The sequence below is a fragment of the Lepisma saccharinum genome, chromosome 21 (genome assembly GCF_977018435.1).
Source record: "Lepisma saccharinum chromosome 21, izLepSacc3.1, whole genome shotgun sequence".
In the NCBI taxonomy this organism is placed as follows: Eukaryota; Metazoa; Arthropoda; class Insecta; order Zygentoma; family Lepismatidae; genus Lepisma; species Lepisma saccharinum.
Window position 1 is genome coordinate 5785956 of NC_139249.1, and position 20083 is coordinate 5806038.

The following is a 20083-nucleotide window of genomic DNA, read 5'->3' on the forward strand; positions in this document are numbered from 1 at the left end:
AACTGTACTTTCACCTAAAAGGCTAAACTTTTTCTTCCATCTGGAATGTGGTTGGACTCTTTATCTCACGCTCTTTTCCTTCATTATTCTTCCTTCTTCTCTCCTCTTTCTCTCTTGTCCTTTCCGCTCTTTCTAACTCCTTCTTCCATTCTTTGTTTAACTTCAGTCCCCCATTCCAGTTCATTGTGTCTTCTTCACCTTTCTTCTATATTTCCTTGGCCTCCTCCCATTTTCTCACTAGTATTCTCTTCTCCCTTCCTATCTGCTTAGCCTCATTCCACTCTATGTCATGTCCTGTTTCTCTCGTGTGTTTAAATATCGAGTTTAATCATATTTGCTCTCTTGGTTCATCCACTTTGTTCGCTGTGATTCAGGGGCCCAAGGGCTGTAGAAATGTGACGCAGTAGTTATTTACAGTGACTGACGTACACTGTAAAATGTATAGGCTGAGTTTGCCACCAGAATTGTGGCAGTGTCGGATACAGAAGTTACGGTTGGGAGGGACGAATTACAGTCGAGTGCCTCACCTCACCTAGAATTATTTGTAACCTACACTTGCATTGTTTTATGTATACAATATATCGTACTGTTAATAGGAACGAAGCTGACATATATGTTCTAGAGATTAGAGTAAGGTAGGTGAGCCAGAGGTGGCCATAGTTAAGCTTCTAGGGAAATTTACAAATCACCAATGAGGGATAAATTTATGAAGAAATAACTCTTATAACTAATTAACAACATGTACTATATAAATATTTTGTAAAATTGCTTACAACTTAAAGAAAAAGAAAAGAACTACAAACATCAGTTCCCAAGGACCTCCGTAGCGGAGTGGTTACTTATTGACCAACCCTCGTATGCAGAATAATTTCTCCAAGCTTCCATGTCTTGGCATTTTAGATTTGAGTTGTCGTAACATTGGGGAACATTCCTGAAAAAAATATTTTCTGTAGTAGTATTTAATTCCGGCTTGGAGCAAAATTTTAGCGAATTTCACCCTACTAATTGTCTTCGAACTAAATATAAGAAACACTTGGGCAAAAAGAATGTCACTGAAGTGTTTAACATATTAATAACATTTAGTGATTCATGAAAATCTGTGCAAATTTAACATTATTAGGTAATCTTTAACAATAAAACTTATTTAATATGAAAAAAGTTTAAATTCCAGAGACGAGTGTAACCTGTTCCCACGGTGGCCCACCATCGGCCACCTTAGGAACTCGCCTCTGGACTACGTTTTTGAACAAAAATAGGTATCGTTCCCAATATAACTATGTGATCAAAAAGATAATTAAACGAGCTTTCAAAATATGTATATAATATTAACATTCGTTAATTTCAAAGCACGTACACACACACACACATTTCTTACTTACCTTAAAATAACAACGACAACTAATCTGCTCGATCCCTGACTTAAGGCTCCTTCATACATTTGACGAAAGTCGAATCTGAGCAAGAAGGGAAAAAAAGGAGGGTCATATGGGTTGGTTTTTGTGTGGCTTACTCTGTACGTATCTCTGACGTAACAGAGTACGTCACGAGATTGGCAGTCTTCGCAGTTTTCTTGGGTCTCAGCTTCTACTGCCTCGTAGAGCTCCGACACAGTAAATAGTCCCTAACGAACCTACACAAGTTATGTTAAAGAAACAGCGAAATGATTTTAAAAAAGTATAAAAGATTACCTACACATGGAAACAGATCTTCATATCAGATCGTTGAAGATAGGCATTCGCTGTTTACTGTGTACGGCTGACGGGAGAGCAGTTGGGGTGGGTGGGGGTACCTGAGGGGAAACTTACACAATCGCTTGCAAGGGTGGAAGGACGAAAATTTGTTTGTTGTAAAGCAGTTGACCATCTGGCGCGCAGGCGAGCTAAGAAAGCAAACATGAATTATCGTTCTTTTAACACGTAACGAATTTTTCATGGATAGTAAAACCGTAATTTGATGACAAAAGATTCTCAAACATTTATGAAATGGAAGATAGTAATCACAGCCGCGCTTTCATGTCTTGAATCTTGGCTATATCATTATGTGGGAGCGGCAGGGAGGTGAATAGGCACTTTCTTTCTCTCTCTCTCTCTCTCTCTCTCTCTCTCTCTTATTAATCTTCCATAAAGAGCAATGAAAAGAAAACCGAAAACTGTTCCTATTTTGTACCTACAGTTCCTAAATAGAAATTACAATTTTTGTAACTATAATTGGCTTACGCAGAATTTTGTCCCGAGGTGTTTCAAGTTTGTTTAGATTTTAGTATTTATAGTAATAATAACAATACATTGTTTTTTGATTGATTGATTGATTTGCTTCGCCTTTTGTGCCACTTTTGGCTAATTTGCGAAGATGGTGATGAGTGATAATTGATGAATGAACACTCACATACAACCATGCCCAGGCCAGGATTCCAACCCGGGACCCCTGGCGTCCTAGCGCGATGTGCTAACCCCTCCGCCACGGACGGGAGCCGGCAATACATTGTTTTTATTATAACATTTATTAACAGTAGTAATCTAGTAATATGAACTGTTTATATTTTCGCTGGATGTGACTAATTAGTTTAAAACAGAGCACGAATTAAACATTTCTTCAGTTTGCACAGTCAGTGATCACAACAGGTTCATTGAATGGACAGTGTTCCATAAGATATACGCATATCATTCTGGTCATGTACAATTAACTACACGTATGATAAAATTGTAGTTTTACAACTTTGCTTTTACAACGAACAACGCTCACACTGGAAGAGCAAAGTTGTGCGTTACTGAATTAGTAGTCTTTCTGTATTATTTTCTGCAGATAAAGTTTATTTCGTGGTGAAGAGTAATGAATGGGATGATGAGAACAGACATTGCCATCTACACCGCAGGGAACGGAGTAGACTGGTTTTTCTCGAGGTGCATTTATTTTTCTTGCTTAAGTAACAGTTTCTTATGTATATATACCGGGTGGGCCTCTAAATACTTACAAAAGTGAAATCTGTTGCTGTACGTTATGTGTAGGCCTCCCAGAAATAACGACTTCCAACTATGCCACAAACAGTGCATACGTTACATACAAAGGTTACCTCGTTTAGAAAGATTCTCCATCATGATCAGTTTGCCGGTGATTTTTTTTTCTTCCCATCTGACATCTTCGCCTTCCTTCTGTTTTGGGCTTGGATTATTCTCGTGGGATTTCGGATCTGCATTGAGCGTGTGTGCCGTGGATAGACAAGTTCTGGTAGTCGACACTCAACATAGAATTGTTGTAGCTGCGTTTCCATATTCTTCTTCCAGAATTGATCATCTCTCTGGATGTATTCTATTTTAACACCTTTCTCTGTCCACAGACCAAAGATACAATACCTTCTCCGTGTAATAATTACTATTACCCTACACTTGGTAATAGTAATTATGTGTGGTGTTCACGATATTGGCGTTAAGCTCTTCGTCAAATTTCCAGAAAGTTAATTTCTTCGTCTTGATGGCATGTGCAGGTGTTACATGTTTGACAGAAAAGGGACACTTAATTTCGATAATGCCATCCTCACCTACCAGGCCGTCTGGGAACGCTCCTAAATATGGAATGGTGGGGTCAACAAACAGGCCGCACGGTGTTACCGTCACGTTAACCTCCTTTTCCAAATGTTCAATGGCAGTGAGTTCTTTTTCCCTACTGTACCGCATTGCTTCCCAGTCTCAGTCACTGTAGAGTAGGGTTTTGACTAGTTTCTCGCAGCCAGTGTAGGGATTTCTCTTGCACACTACCCCGAAATGGGATGCTGTGAGTAACTTACGCCTCTCTTGCTTCCAAAGCCCGCAGTTCCTCTGCATTACAGCCCTCCTTTCGAGCTCTTGGCGTTCCTGTTCTGTGCGTGATAACGACTGCAGGAACTCTTGATATCTTTGCTATAGCATATCAGACGAAAGGTCTGGTTTTTGGGCATTTTGACCGTAATCCTTGTTATGCGTATTACCAATTATGCAGACGTAGGCTCAAGTCGCAACCTCTTTCTGGTTCTGGGATGCTGCCGGTTCTTGGAGAGGCTTAGTCGACGATTTCACCTTGACTCTAGCAACTTTGTGAAAAATCCTGGGCTGTTCTCGGCGCACATTTCTTCGTGTAGGCTGTATAATGGAGTGTGTGTGTTATGAGAAACCAGAGCAGCGGAGCATCTAGCCCCGTAAAACCTCTTCAACCCATAGTTCACTCATTTTCATATTCCATCAACAAGCAAAACATATTTCAAATTCATTGGAATTTAATGATAATGATTAGGTCTGAGCCGATACCATTTTGAACCGATACTCTTACCAATTCCCACCGATGGTGTAAAATAAAAAAGGAAGTTTTAATTTTGCATAATTTTCAGGATAATTAAGACTGTCAAGAAGTCGCACGGGATTTTTGCGGACCCCGTGAAATACCAAAATGCCGGAAAGTATAGGCTGGTATCGGTAGCTGAATCCCAACCGATACTTTCCGATACCGATACCACTGGTATCGGCCGATACCGATACATCGGCATCGACTCAGCCCTAATAATGATATTTTTTAAACTTACTGTGCAATTTCAAAAGCCGTTGGAAAAACATCTTGAAGATTGGGGGGAAAGTAAAGAATCAATGATGTGGAGGTGGAGGTCAATGTGCAAAGATTTAGTACAGGCTGGGTCAAATTTAAAAGTGATTGTGACTCTTATAAAATTCTTGTTTACTCTGCCTGGTACAAATGTTGGTTGTGAAAGACTCTTCAGTGTTATTAAAACTTATTGGCGAGAGGAAAAAAGTACACTCCTGGTGTCAACACTCGAACAAGTAATGAAAGTGAAATTCAATGTGGACATGACCTGTGAAGAGTTTGGACTGGCAATAAAGGACGAATTAAACATACTCAAGAAAGCAAAATCATCCCAGAAGTATGAATGATGGTGCCATTGGTGAGAAAGTATTTGTAATTAGCTAATTACATTAGACCCATAAGTAATTTAAATCTGTAGAGTGTAAGCCTATTTTATAGGGGCTATAATAGAAGCAATAACAAATAGCCACCCTTATTTTAGTTTTCTTTTTGTTTTGTGCATGCGCACCTTCAACCTATAGACTATACTCTTTTTGGTCAACAAATATCTGGTCACCCTATGCTGTGATATTTCATTTTGTGTAGTTTTATTTTCGCTCGCTGTGTTGTGTTCGTGATAGCTCTTACACCTCGTAATAAACCGTTTCGAAGTGGAACAAAGGAAATTCTGCACAATCAGTGGCGTATCCAGAAATGTTTCGGGGGGATATGAACGAAATGTCTACGAATAATAATAATAATATTAATAATAATAATAATAGTAATAATAATATTTTAATTGAATTAAAGTAATACTAATTTCAATATATAAATTAATATATTATTATTACGTGACTAGGTAAAGAGGCAAACAGTGTATATTCATTCTGTAGCTTACCTGTAGTTAAAAGTAGGAACATTTACATAAGAACAAGTGCCTGGTAATTAAATTAATGTAAAATAGAAGAAGAATTGAATACTATTGCATAACGAAATAAATGTTAGATACAGTGAAGTTTCTGATTAATATTGTATACATATTGTTATGAGTTGTAGTATGCATAAACCTTCTTTCTAATATCATTCAAAGCCGTACGATCCCAATATAATCCTTGCCTTCCAATAAATTCACTAATGCTAAACGAGTATTGTTATTATTTTATTCCTTGGTAATCTTTTCGTTTGGGGGAGGGGGTCAAGACGCCCTAAATAAATACTTTATGTCTTTCAAAGCCGTATGATGTCAATCCTAATCATTGCCTTCCAATATATTCAGAGTAAAAATAGTAGTACTTGATAAGTATTTCGGGTGCTATACTTCAAAGCCGTATTATATTTATAGCTATAATCCTTCCCTTCCAATACGCGTTCAGAGGAAATTATCCATCGAATATGCAAAAATTGCTAAAGGAGTATATTTACATTATTTAATTTTAGTACTTCATAATCCTTTCGGGGGGGTCCGGACCCGCAGCAAACTTGTTCTACGTATTATAGCGTAATATTTGCCAAGGAGACTGATTTAATTGAATTACTCAAAATAACGTTACTGGTTTACGTACGTACAATGTAAACGTCTAATGGAAAGCGATAAATTGTTCCCCATTTGATGATGTAGTAAACGGATAGGTATTATTTATATTTCATTCTGAACCCTTCCACAATACGTGAACGTCTGTGTAGTTATTTTGCCGGCGATTTTGTAGCGCTTGAAACTTCATTGTTGTTTCTGCAGCAGATGATTTTCTCGGAGCCCACATCTTACGCCAAACACACTTGCTGCCGTCAACCATATTTTGCAATGGAACACGTCCAGTTGAGGCATGCACACTTCCCTGCCTCCTGCGATCGTGTTTTGTCTTCACGAGCTATTTTGTTGTATCCCTCCGCGTTCTACTGTGGGTGGGGTTTAGAACGCTTCTAACTATCTGCACGAGGTGTCGCCACAGTGCAGGGACACTTTTACGTATTGCAAGGGTTTCGTTTTCCTCAAACAGTCTCAAAATACGAAAACTGACTTCTACAGTGATGATGTTAATGTCAAGTACAATGAACATTGCATGACCCCAACAAAACTGTTTTCCATAAGCTTGTGTGGTTAACGAGATAATTGCATGTGAAAATTACGGTTTTCCCCATTTTTATGCCCAATTTACTTATTAAGCAGGGTCTTTTTTAAAATTTGTGCTTTGTAGGAATTACGCAGCCATATTTTCTGAAGGATAGAAAACAAACCCCGAGGTCCTATCTTTGCTCGTAACTGAAAAATCTGTTTAAAACGGAACGTCTGCACTGCGCGTTTTCGTCAATGTATGAAGGAGCCTTAATAACTTACATAAAATGGCTCCTGACAGCCCGAGACAGTTCGTTTTCTGCATGGCGCACGTGAGGGGGACCGGGTATATTAATGTAGTACCATTTGTTAACTTTGTAAAATACTAATATGATTTTTGTGAAGTGGGCCGGCCACCTTGGGAACTATGGCCACCTTTGGCTCACCTACCTTATTGTTTTGCGAAAATAGGGATTCAGGGCTGGAATAGATGGTTTTATCATAATTCCTTTCATTGCCACGGTAAACTCCATGAGGAGTAAAATGAATAAACAAAGAAAACAAAAGATCTATTGTCTCAAGTAGTTTTGTTGTTCGGTCCCCCTTTGAAGCACACTGCACAGTGGTTCGGATCCAAATTTAAACTATAGGTCATGTACCTATCCGGACCGAAACTTGGGACCTCTCTGAATAGAAGGCTATAATGTTAACCTTTGTAATCCACTGGTGTTGCCGATCCAAGTTTCAATTAGCCTATCTGAGTAATAGTAGACATTAAATTAAACTCGAAGCTACATCCAAAAATCTGGCAGTTGGGAGAGGCGACCGCCCCTATCGCCCTCCCCGTGGATCCGCTACTAACAACAATCCACTGCTTTTCGTTACAATGCGGAATCTTTGGTTTGATCGATTTGGTTTATTTTCTTTCGCATTTCTGCCACTTTTGTCTAATCGCGAAGATTAGGATGAGTGATGATATGATGAAATTGATAAGGGAACACCCATGCCCAGGTCGGGATTCGAACCCGGCGGAATCTTGGGTATCGTGTTACGATATTTGCTGTCAAACCACACCCATAGTATGGCGGCTTTAACACTCGATTAGGCATTGTGTTGCACAAATTATGGTTCACAGCACTTTCCGTGGCAACTCGGTTGCATTTTTTTTATAGTGTAAGATCAGAAACTCCATTGCCTCTTAATACGCTTGTCGCTGTACGTCGATTGCCTTCATAGGATGATAATAATGTTATTTTGGCAGAAATGCTGAAGGAACTGCGGATACGAGCCAAACCAGGCTTTCCGTTTGCGTAACATCCGTCTTAGGAAGTGAATAAACTTACCGAATATGAAACTACACCACACCAAAGAGAAGACCGATACACGTGTTTGAATACAATGCCCTTGAAGCAAACTTAATACTATATCAGCAATCCCCAAACTTCCCGAGGCACGGAGTTACGTCCCAGATTTGAAAATACATGGCGATAGCTACCAATGGTGGATTGACATTTTTGTGACAAGTGCCTTGGTTTGTAGTAGACGGGCGGGGCAATAAAATAGTTGCCACGTTAATCTTCTATTTGCAAGATCTTGAACATTTTTTTTATTACCTCTTCGTTGTAAAGAGTTGAATTTCCGACTACCGTAAAAATATGACCATGACGTTTTTTAAATTATTAACCGCTATTACATGGTTATAATTATTAATTTCTTTAAAAATTATAAAAAATGTTTATGGTGCATGCAGCTGTAATTCATAATTATAATCATGCCAATCTCCGTAGTGGAATGGTTAGCACAGCGCGACGCCAGGACTGCCGGATTCCAATCCCGCCCGCATGGGTGTTCTTTGCGAGTTTCTCTTCATCAATTTCAGCATATCTTCACTCATCCTCATCTTCGCGATTAACCAAAAGTGGTAGAAAAGCGACGCTAATTAAAAAATCAAATTAAATCAACGCCTTCATTTCACAGCACCAGTATAGTAGGCGTTTTGTGAATATTTAAGCGACCTTGCCAGTGTCTTTCGCTTGGAAGCAGTCATCGACTGACCGCCATGCTCTCCCGATCTCAATCTGTGCAACTACGCGCGCATCCAAGTACTTTAAAGGAACCCCGAACATGTATTGGGTTGCTTCGACAACTTACAAGTGTGGCAACTTGCATTATTGTACTGTGGCTACCGAATATCACTGCAATAGAGAGTACCCAATAGAGCAGGTAGCGTATGTGTTCCACTAGATTAGAGACGAGATTGATCGGTATAAATATCTAGGTAATAACAGTTGCTGCTTGAATTCACTGCATGTTTTTTCCCCACCAGAAGACCGGAAACACCTGCGAGAGCACTAAACCTTGAAATACAGTATTGTGAGGGAAGAAGCAATGTCATGGGTGCCTTGCCTGGAAAAAAAAATCAGGTCACACTAATTCGGAATTTGTGTTTTTGCTGCTTCGTGGGAAATTAATGCGGAAAACGACCAGTGGGAAGGATGAATGCACTTTAGCTGTGCTTGTGGGAAGTTATTAGGATTCCCCCTGAGGGATTTCTCTTGGCAATGGGCTCTTGGAATTCCCCCGTGTGACCTCAGGTGTCGTCCTTGTAACTGAACACTGGCGTTGAATCATTTCGCTTTCTCTTCCTCGGTATTACCGTCTTCCTCTTCTGTTAAGCGCTATATAATACTATATGCAACAATGCATAAGCGATAAAAATGACAATATTCTGTGCAGATGATGTATGACCTTATCTTGCAACAAACCACGGTTTTTGAAGGTCCAGGAATTTTAAATAAGTTCAATTCCGGTCCAGAAGAAAAATCAGCAAGCATAAATGGGTTCTGGGCTATAAAGAACCTTTTTGTATGTATTTTTTTTTTCAATTCGGTCCAGGAACTTTTTTTCCGGCTCAATTTAAATATGGTTCAGGAACCTTTTTTCAATGAAACAATACGCCACTTGGAACGAATGTAAATTGTGCGAGAAAAATGTTCCGGTCCTGCAGACAACCAAAACGTGTACATTTCACACACATAACTTCATTTCAGTCGCAGTTATTTATGTTAATTATTATCAGGGAGTTGCAAACTGAATTTTTCGAGGAGGCAACACTATTATGGGGGTAAATTTGCCTCTTCCCGGCTTGGGAAAAATCCTGCGGACGTCCGTGAACAAATAATTTACGTGAAACTTGTTTTTGGAACGAATTAAACCTTAAATCCGTGGCGGAGTGGTTAGCACAGCGCTCTTCGACAACAGGGGTTTCAGATTAGAATACAGGCCTATACTCTATCCATGCAATCTCTGGAGCACGTGAACGAAAACAAGTCTCTGCGCAAGTAGTGACTCGAGAGGGCTCGACCAATGAACGCGTGAGAGGGGAAGTGAGTGAAAGAAGAGGAAAATGAGGCTGCAGCTCGTAGTAACAGCACGTCCTGCTTCGCTCGGCCCACTCGCTTTCTCCCCTTCTCTGCCGTTATGCGCGGTCTTGTTCCACAGATTCCCGGAACATTCACATTATTTGTGAATGTCCCTTCATCAATTTCATCATATCATCACTCCTTATCTTCACGATTAGCCAAAAGTGTCAGAAAAGTGAAGTAAAATAAACCAAATCACTCGCTCACTGTACTTATCTTTCTAATGCGAGCATTTTGACAAAATTGAAATAAATGTGCACCTTATGGGAAATGACACCTCGTCCTTAACATTAATTTAAAAAATAGCTTGCCATATTTTCGACCAATCATGGTGTAAAGTTTTAAGTTCAGAATTCTACGTTGCCGGGTCTTTCTCTCTGTATGCTCTTCGAACGGACTTTTCAAACGTGCAGTGGCAATTTCTGCACCAAGGGACTTATATTCTGGGGCGACAAATTGCAATGAATGTATTACAAGAACAAATCCCAATAACTTTGTTGCGTAACTTTATTATACCTCAAGGCAATTGAAACAGAATCTTACATACTTCATGTAAGAAATTAACTCTGTCTTCAAAAATAATATGTAATTCTTCTCTCTCTGTTTTAATCATAGCAGCAATCAACAGCAAAAGATAATTAGTTTCTACATCAACCTTCCAGGGACTGGCAGGACTGCCGGTAATTGCCTGAAGAGAAATATTTCCAATTGCCTAAAGTTTAGATGAGTATTTTTCTTCTTGCTCTTGGGTACAAATTACATTTACTATGCTACAATGTACGTTGAAGCAAGTAAAGATAAAATTGTTAGCAGTCTTATAAATTCATAAATGTACACTTATTGCTTTTAATTTCGTAGCGATTAATTCCAGTTTTTGAAACTACAGTAAGTAGTAGTCTTACCAATAAAAGGGAGGCCTGTTAATAGTCGCCACTAGGTGTCTTGAGAGTTAGTTCCTCATAACTAAGCCTCAGAAGTTGATTGATAAAAATCTTTACCTATATGCACAGTACTCCAAATGCATCAGTTGTCACAGTTAAACGTGTAATTTTGATTTCTTTGAAATTATCGTGACGGATCTTCTCAATGATGCACTTTGTGTTCATTTTGAAACATTGAAAGTGCATCATTAGCACTCTATGCGCTGTGTTGCTGGAGTCAACACATTTGTGTCGTTCGAAAAACACGTTGAATTCTGTGTATAAATTATGAGGAAATTATATTTTTGAATGACTTGTAAAAGTGCTTTAGATATGTAAATATTTAGTGTCCGTTTCAAATTTTAATGAATGGCAAAGGAGTCGTGTACTTGTGAAAGTACCTGAATATAATTCGTTTTATTTGCCTCTGTCTTGGCTGATGTATTTGCTCGAATCTGTGTCATTTTCTGCGGCCAGGCACGAAGAAAAATATCCTTTCTCCTTGCCTCTGAGCTTGAACCAAAGTAAAACACGAATTTTCATTTGAAGGAAAAGTATACACGACCAGTGAAGGGACATTCACAAAGAATACCCATAAGCTAGCCGGGACTCGAAGTCTGGAACTTCGAATGTCGACTACTTAATGCGCTCGGGTGGGGGGGGGGTTGTCTTCTGGGGGGTCATATTATTCCTAGTTCAATTGTGGTGATCTTCTATGAAAAAATGCTCAGAAAGATGATACGGAGGATACTTTGAAGTAATAATATAACTTGATTCGTCAATTACGGCTCTGAAAGGCATGCGAATAAAAGGTGTAGACAAACTGCGTGGCAAAAAGACAATAAGCACATCCTTTTAGATGCACTTAAGGTAATGCAGGGATTTGAGGTCACCTGCTGTCCAGTGAGTACGGTGACGACACCATAGCATGTATAGCACCGACCAGGCATTGAGCAACTAACTGCAATTCTCAATCGAGTGTTGGGTTACGTAACGCTCCTTAGTCATCAAGTCTGCTCAAGGTGAAATTGGTCTTCAAGCATCTTTGTTATCCACGCTCACAATCGTCTCATTAGCATCCGGCGAAGAAGAAAGCGTGTTTTGAATGCAGTGCCTGTCTGCTTGCGTTGAAGTCGTTCATAGCGTACACCAGACAGTGTCACACAGTCAGCATTCACCATCATGGTTCTCTTTAACTGTATTTATATTTTCACTTTACACCCACAAGTTGTCCAGAAAATGTGCATACACTCTTACAGGTCCGTAACTCACTAAAACACTTCCACAATTCCATTACGATACAAGGCGAGAAAGTTTATTCTGGTACAATTTAATCTGAGTGATCTGTCGTCGGCAGACTGTTGTTCGGTGCAGACCAGTGACTTATCCTGAAAGTATGACCTGGTTTACTGCAACAATTCTTACCTATTTTATATATATTTATTTTACACCTCCTTCTAGATCAGAGCCGGCCCTAGGGATGGGCAACTCGGACACTTGCCCGAAGTCCGGCGTCAGACAAAAAATTATGTACGGTTTATTACGAGTTTAGAAGACGCTGGTGTTTCCAATTAAGCAACTTATCTGAGTTTTTCTGACATTATCGATTGTTTTGACATACTTAGAAACACTCAAAATTGCTGAAATCTTATTAGAAACAAAGTACTACATAAAAATTCGTTCAAATATTTCAATCAAAAATATTAATATACACTATTCTTTTAATTATGAAATCATGAAATGAAAATATTATTTCATATGGAATAATGTAAATTCACTATAATGTCAAAATACTACGAAAAGTTAACAAAAGAGAATTATGATAGAAAATGTTGTTAGATATTATCAGAAGTTGCACTTTGATAGATAAAATAATAGTTTGATATCAAACACACCCAGATTCTGTTCGTCGTAACAGTAGCAAATCGGAAATGAAAAGAAACCCTAATTTACAAACTTTTATTAGAATTCAATAATTCTTTGTTTTAAAATTCAACATGTTCTTTTTATTGCTCTTCGGTTATAGTACGAAATATATATAAATTATTTGTTTATTAATTGCAAGAATGTATATATTATGATTGCATAGAACACTTGTACTTCAGACTAAGGAACAAAAATCTCGGATTCTTTCAGAAATCTGAAAAAATGTTGTTATAGGCCCCGCTTGTATTCTGTGCCCCAGGTCCCGGACCTACCTATGGCCGGCCCTGATCTGGATTAATTAGATATGATGTAAATGAAACACCAATGCAGGAATACAAGTAACTTATAAATAAGAGTCCGACAACTTCAAATTTTCACGGTACTAAAATTCTCGCCGGGATATGCAAAGCCTTTCCCACTTGGCATATGCTTTTTACTCATGCAATGGTCAAGTACGCGGTGAAAGACGATTAATGGACGTTTTTGGAGAAATTCATATGCTCGATTTTGTCCTGCCTTACTTAGGTATTGGTGTTTTTGTTATTTAGCGTCGCTTTTCTTCCACTTGGATAATCGCGACGATAAGGATGAGAGATGATTAGATGAAACTGACGAAAGTACTCTCTCAAAGAACACCCACGTCAGACGCGGATCCTCGGAGGGGGCGATGGCCCTGACAACTGCCACGCTTTTGTACATACACGTATTATTATGCGTAATAGTTTCGAAGACTCTAATATTCTGTATTTTATCACTAAGTATAACAGACTCGAGACTTTCATGATAGGCTGTTCGGAATTGGACCTACAGTTTTAATTTGGATCAGAACCACTGCCTCAAAAGGGCATCGAACTCGAGACCCCGTGAGAGAATAGGTTTTTGTATCTTTATGTATTTACTTTACTCTTCGTCTTATCGACCACCTCACCTTGGCAATGGGAGGAATTATGATATCGGCATACAATAACAACCATCTATTCCATCCCAGGACCCCTACTTTTGCAAAAAAGTACGCTAATCTCTAGAACATGGAAGTCAGCTCTATCTATCTTGTATACATAACACAGTGCAAGTGTAGGTGATTCTCGGTGAGGTGAGGTACTCACTCGACTGAATTCGCCCTTCCCAACTGTAACTTTTGGATCCGCCACTGACCCATGCCCAGGCCGGGACTTGAACCGGGGAACTTTGGTGGCAAGACCGTAACACTTAACGTGTTCGGTCACCGAGGCGGCTGTCCTCAACCTCGTTGGTTAAAACAAGGCATTGATGATCCCGTGGATTGTACGGGACAAAGTCGCGAAGGATAATTTTTGGGTGGGCGACTGCGACTGACCATCTGTGCGTGGTTCCAGTAACCTTACAAAATGTGTGAAGGCTTCCGTCATTTGCGAGCAGTCGCTCAGAACGGCATCGCTTCGCTTCCGACTGCTTTCATTCGAATTGGGGGAAACAACCACAACAAAGAAAGGTCCTTTAGACTCAAGGTGATGAAGTAATTTGCTTTCATGTCGGCCATATCCTGCGTTTGCTTTCATTATTCGTTCGAAGTGTGGCTAATTTTGTTTTAAACGACGATAAGTTCATGCACCTGAGATAGATGCATTTTTACATGCAGTGACTCAGCGCTCGAAGTGGAAATTGCTAGCTGGGGGGATGTTTGGTCGAGGGGCTTATGGAATGGTTTAACATTTTGATTATCGAGCCCATTTTGACATGCAAGCCCCCCGGGACCGGGCCAATTTTTAGCAAAATGCAGAGTTTCATATAGATGACTGTAGATAGGAGGCTAATTGCCCTACACAGACGAATCAAGTACCATTATATGCGGAATGAACCATAGATTCGGACTACATACAATTTATACACATTGAGTGTATATATGGATGCGGGGGGAGGGGAGGAACAAAAAAAATTCAAAATTTCTGAACAAATGCGCCCCCCTTCCTGGACAACAAAGTACAGGACATTGTCAAAATGCACACGGAAATGATCGCAGGCATGTTTGGAACAAAAAAATAATTGCACTATTATCATATGAGCAATAGAACACGACTTGTACCCCCCCCCAAAAGACATGTCTGTGCGCCACTGACTCAAGCGTCGGCTTTCAGTGAAAGGCAGAGTTACCTTGAAACGACTGTAGATCGGAGGCTAGTTGCCCTAGACAGACGAATGAAGTACCGTTATATGCGGAATGAACCATAGATTCGGACTACATACAATTTATGCACATTGAGTGTATATATGAATGCGGAGGGTAGGGGAGGAACAGGAAAATTCCAAAATTTCTGGGGAAAAAAGCCCCTCTCACTGGCCAACAAATTAACATGGAAATGGTCGCAGATATGTTTGGAACAACAAAATAATTGCACTATTATCCTATGAACAATAGAACACGACTTGTAACTCCCAAACGACATGTCCGTGCGCCACTGACTCAGTTTCAAAGGAAGCCGCCATTTTCCCGCCTTTTTATGGAAGAACAAGACGTGCAAGAGTCTTTACGGTGCAGAATATGTGTTTACAATAATATAAAAGAAGAAGATCGCAATTCCAGCGAATAATAGCGACATTATGAGCCTGAAAAGCTTACTAATTCTGACATTTCGACACTAGGATCAAAACTCGATTTTTCGTGGAATGACGTAAAAACCCCGAGGGTTTACAGGTAAGTATCTCGATCGAGATACCTGGTAAACAAGAGGTTAAGGCAGCTGGAGGGATGCTTTGCAAAAATGTCACTAGCTAAGGTGATACCCCCCACCCCGTCGAACCCCTCTCACCTCGAGCACTGCAGGAACTCACAATAAATATTCAGATAGGTGGAAAGTTTACATAGTAAAGAGGAGAAAGCAAGTTGGTGGAGCAAAACAGTGTGCGCTGCTACAAACGGCTGCACTTTATTCCCCTTTCGCGTGTTCATTGGTCGAGCCCACTCGAGTCGCTACTTGCACAGAGACTTGTTTACGTTCGTTCGCTTCAGAGATTCCATATTAGGGTCTTGAAACAGTAATGAAGAATACAATTTAAAGTAAGAAAATACATGTAACAACGTTATTCCTGATATCAGAGCTACTTTCATATTCGGACACCCCTAGCCGACCTCCGTGGCGGAGTGGTTAGTACAGCGTGCTACGGGGTCCCGGGTTCGAATTCTGGCCTGGGCGTTATTTGTGAGTGTCCCTTCATCAATTTCATCACCCATCCTCATCGTCGTGCTTTGAAAAAATGACAGAAAAGTGACTGTAAATAACAAATCAAATATTCGGACATCCTGAGTGAAGTGATGCTGAATGACAAATCAAATATTCGGACATCCTGAAGGCCTCCCCGATTGCGCAGTGGCTGTGCCGTTACCTTATAAAGGGGTTCCAGGTTTGATAACTGGTGGAGGCACAAGTGGTTCAGATCCCACTTTAAACTGTAGGTCCAGTCCCGATTAGCCATACTGTGCATAAAGTGGACTTAAAACACAAAATCAATCAATCAATCGGACATCCTGAGTAACATAAAACATAAATAGCGAATATACTGCAAATAAAAACATATTAATACTTTGTGGCATACCCCTTTGGCTTGATAACTATCTTCAACTGTCTCGGCATAAAAATTGTGTTTACGGTGAAATCTCACGAAATATTTACCCATTCTTTATTCAGTCGTTTTATAAATCAGCTTTCGGCAGCTAATTTTCTCAGATTTTATCCAGTTCTTCAAATGTTTAACAAGATTGAGAATGAGATGTCGTTTTCAGAACCTTAGGTGGTTAACCAGTTGGTTTGTTTCATTGATTTGATTTATTTTACTTTGCTTTTCTGCCATTTTTGGGTAATCCCTAAGATGAGGATGAATGGTGATAAGGTGAAATGGATGAATGGACAATCACAAACGCAAATGGATAGTCCACAAAACAGGTCCCATAAAGGATTATAGTACTGTCCATTAATCCAGACGTTAGTCTGCAAAATGCAGTCCAAGGTCTACTATGTAGAAGTCAGGTTGACATTTGTGTATTTTAAGAATGGGTCACCCTTACACCCCAGTTAACTGGTCGGTTCCGACCCTCTCTTCCGATCCTGATGCATGGGAGTCTAGGTTTGGAGTCTCTGGGTGGGTAATTTGAGGTGGCGTTTTCCGAATCATTGAATAGCTGTGGCTGAGATGGACAATGTGGGTGGGGTCTTACCACTGCACCCTATGTGCCATCATAGCATGGGGGGAATGCACAGTGAATATATTGTTAACATTTAGTGGATTGACTTGAAAATATAGGGTATTTCCATGTATGTAGACTTTTTTTTTTTTGCAGTTTTTAAAAAATATTGTAAAATGTTATTCGAGCTGTGGAATGGGGAATGTTTCTTTCTGAATATACTTTCATCCTCATTGTTGTGATTGGCCTCCCCAGTGGCATAGTTGTAACGCTGTCCGGTTGCAATCAAGGGATCCCAGGTTTGATACCCGGTGGAGGCACATAGTGGTTCGGATCCCACTTTAAACTGTAGATCAAGTCCCAATTAGCCTATATGTTCATAAGAGAGGACTTAAAACTCATGGTCGTGATTAACCACAAGTTGCATAAGAAAAATACAAGTACAATGCTGTTTATTCTCTTCCTAATAATCATTAAATGACTCACTTTCTCCTTTACTGTATTTTGCAGTATGGTATTGTATTTGATGCAGGATCAACCCACACACAGATGCTTGTTTATTCCTGGGAGGCCGACAAGTGGTTGGGGACAGGAGTTGTGAAGCAAGTGGATAGCTGTGATATGGATGGTAATTGTTATTTTTATAACCTTATATTCACCTTGTAAACATACAATTAAAGTGTAATGTTTATGTATTTGTTGTTTTATGTAAGAGATCAGAGTACCGAAAGTAGCTTGATGTTTTTTACAACAGTTTGTACATAATAATAACATAGACTGACAAGTAAAGAAATGTTTAAATACATAAAACTGTAATACATTAAATTTGTGATCCTGCACAACAGTGAAGTAGCCTAAACATTTATTTATTCTCTTGACATAATACTTATTGAATATCATTATAAGAAACTTTAAATATTTTTTTTTCCTTTTTGTCTCTGGTAGCAACAAAAAAATCCTCTTAATCGGTGTGTGTGGATTTGCTCTTTTGCAATAGATTCGGTGCATGGATTTGCCCACAAAAATATTCTTCATGAAAGATACAATAGTTTTTCTCTTCTTAATTCAAGCTTATCCTTATTGAATATCTTTATTTTCATATTCAAAATAATACCTCAAGAGTCGAAAATATTGTATAATGGTTTTGTATAACAGAGATGTTCAGTTCCTCTTTTTTGCATGTTTCCGTACCTACTACAGACCACCAGTCTGCAATCACTGAAACCCTTTTACAATTCCACTTCTTGACAGAAAAACCTCAGTTTGACACACTGTTTATTACCTTTAATTGAAAGTAGAGACTTTATATTAAAGAATTTTATTTACTGTTCTAATATTGGTTATATGTGCAATTCTAAGTGTTAATGTTAACTAATTATAGTGGACATTTTCACACTTGCTCATTTGCTGTAATAGCTGGAAAACCTGACAAAGTCAGTAAATTTTATTTTTATTGTGTTGTAGACATGCTGTTATACAAGTAAGACTCTGATATCAATTTTTATTTTATATATTTTTACATATTTCAGTCGATTCTTCATATTTGTACTGGCTTTGCACAAAATTACATCTTTTGGGATCTTGTAATTATATTTTAGGGGTCATGCATTTTTTTCAATAATATGTCATCTTAAGGCTTATCTGATACTGGTGCAGGGTCAGCAGATATTGACATAAAAATATAAACCCATCTGTGTTTAACAGAGCTCAGTGAAGAAGATTCACCATCTTGTACTTTGGTTTTCTACATCTCTATGCTAATTTCTTGGATGAATATTAAATGAAGTGATGAAATAGACGAGGAAACAAACAGGTTCATTCCTTACCCACAGTTCAAACTAGAAACTTAACCACTTTCTCACAAAAGTTGCTTCAATACCTCTCATCTGACTTCCATTAAAATGGGCAGTGGAATGGTTTTTCATTGTTAAATAATGTGTGGATGTTTGCAAAATGCAATATATTATAATCATCTGCACACATCCACTGTTTGTCAAATAAACACACTTAGTTTTATATTTAAAAATATAACATAGCTATCTAGAACATATTTTTACATGTTTACCTAGATATTTTGCCATATTTGGCTCCATATGTATGTACGGATTTCTTTGTTCATAAGTTAATGTTAATGAAGATCCAGGTGCTAAACTGTGTAACCCAATATTCTAGCCATACTGTTGCTACAGAATTTTGGTTGGTTGGGAGCAAGTGGATGAAGTATAGTGTGTTTCAAAAAATTTGATATCATTACAGATGTAAATATCTCAGTAACTATAGGGTGGTGCATATTGTATCTACCAATATAAGTTGGCAACCCTGTCGGAATGCAGGTGCACATGCACAGAAGTTTCCCATGCTTAGGCAGCTGCAAGTCTTGCAATTAGTCTGCCATGGAACGTTGGCCGGTTCAGACACAAATCGTGGCAGTAGAGGCGTTCATCCGAATGTGTCCCATTCAGGAGGCGCAGGAGACACTACGACAAAGGCCCAATGTGAGTCGCCATTAACCAGTGCCAGAGCGTCACAACATGATATGATGGGTCACACAATAGAGAACCAATGGCAGCGTGCAGAAACAGAAGTCTTCAGGTCGAAGGAGGTGGATTCTCTGGCACCCTGATGCTTCCCAGTGCAGTACCTACTGCGTCTCCTGAATGGGGCCTGTTCGGATGAATGCTTCTACTGCCACGATTCGTGTCTGAACCGGCCAATGTTCCATGGCAGACTAATTGCGAGACTTGCAGCTGCCTAAGCATGGGAAACTTCTGCGCATGCGCACCTGCATTCCGACAGGGTTGCCAACTTATATTGGTAGATACAATATATGTGCACCGCACCATCTATGATAAAGCACACGTCAAGTCGGTTGTCCATCTCCTGCCAAGCACGCTGCAGTATGTCTGTGGTAACAGTCTCCAGTGCGGTGATGATTCTCTGCTGGAGTTCCTCTAGATCTAGGAAGAGTGGGGACAGTGATGAGGCTCTTCACATAGCCCCAGACAAAAATTAACAAGGGATCAGGTGAACTTGGTGGCCATTTCAAAAGCACATTATCTTA

The 20083-nt window shown here is 39.4% G+C and overlaps 1 protein-coding gene across 3 annotated transcripts in view; it reads left to right on the top strand.

Moving 5' to 3' along the window:
- LOC146004418 (ectonucleoside triphosphate diphosphohydrolase 1-like) overlaps positions 1–20083 on the top strand; it is a 143284-nt gene that overhangs the window by 91377 nt on the left and 31824 nt on the right. For all 3 annotated transcript variants that reach the window (XM_083143267.1, XM_083143266.1, XM_083143268.1), the window contains exon 5: positions 17533–17650. In XM_083143267.1, the coding sequence (XP_082999393.1) occupies positions 17533–17650 (118 nt within the window). The remainder of the gene's footprint in view (positions 1–17532; positions 17651–20083) is intronic.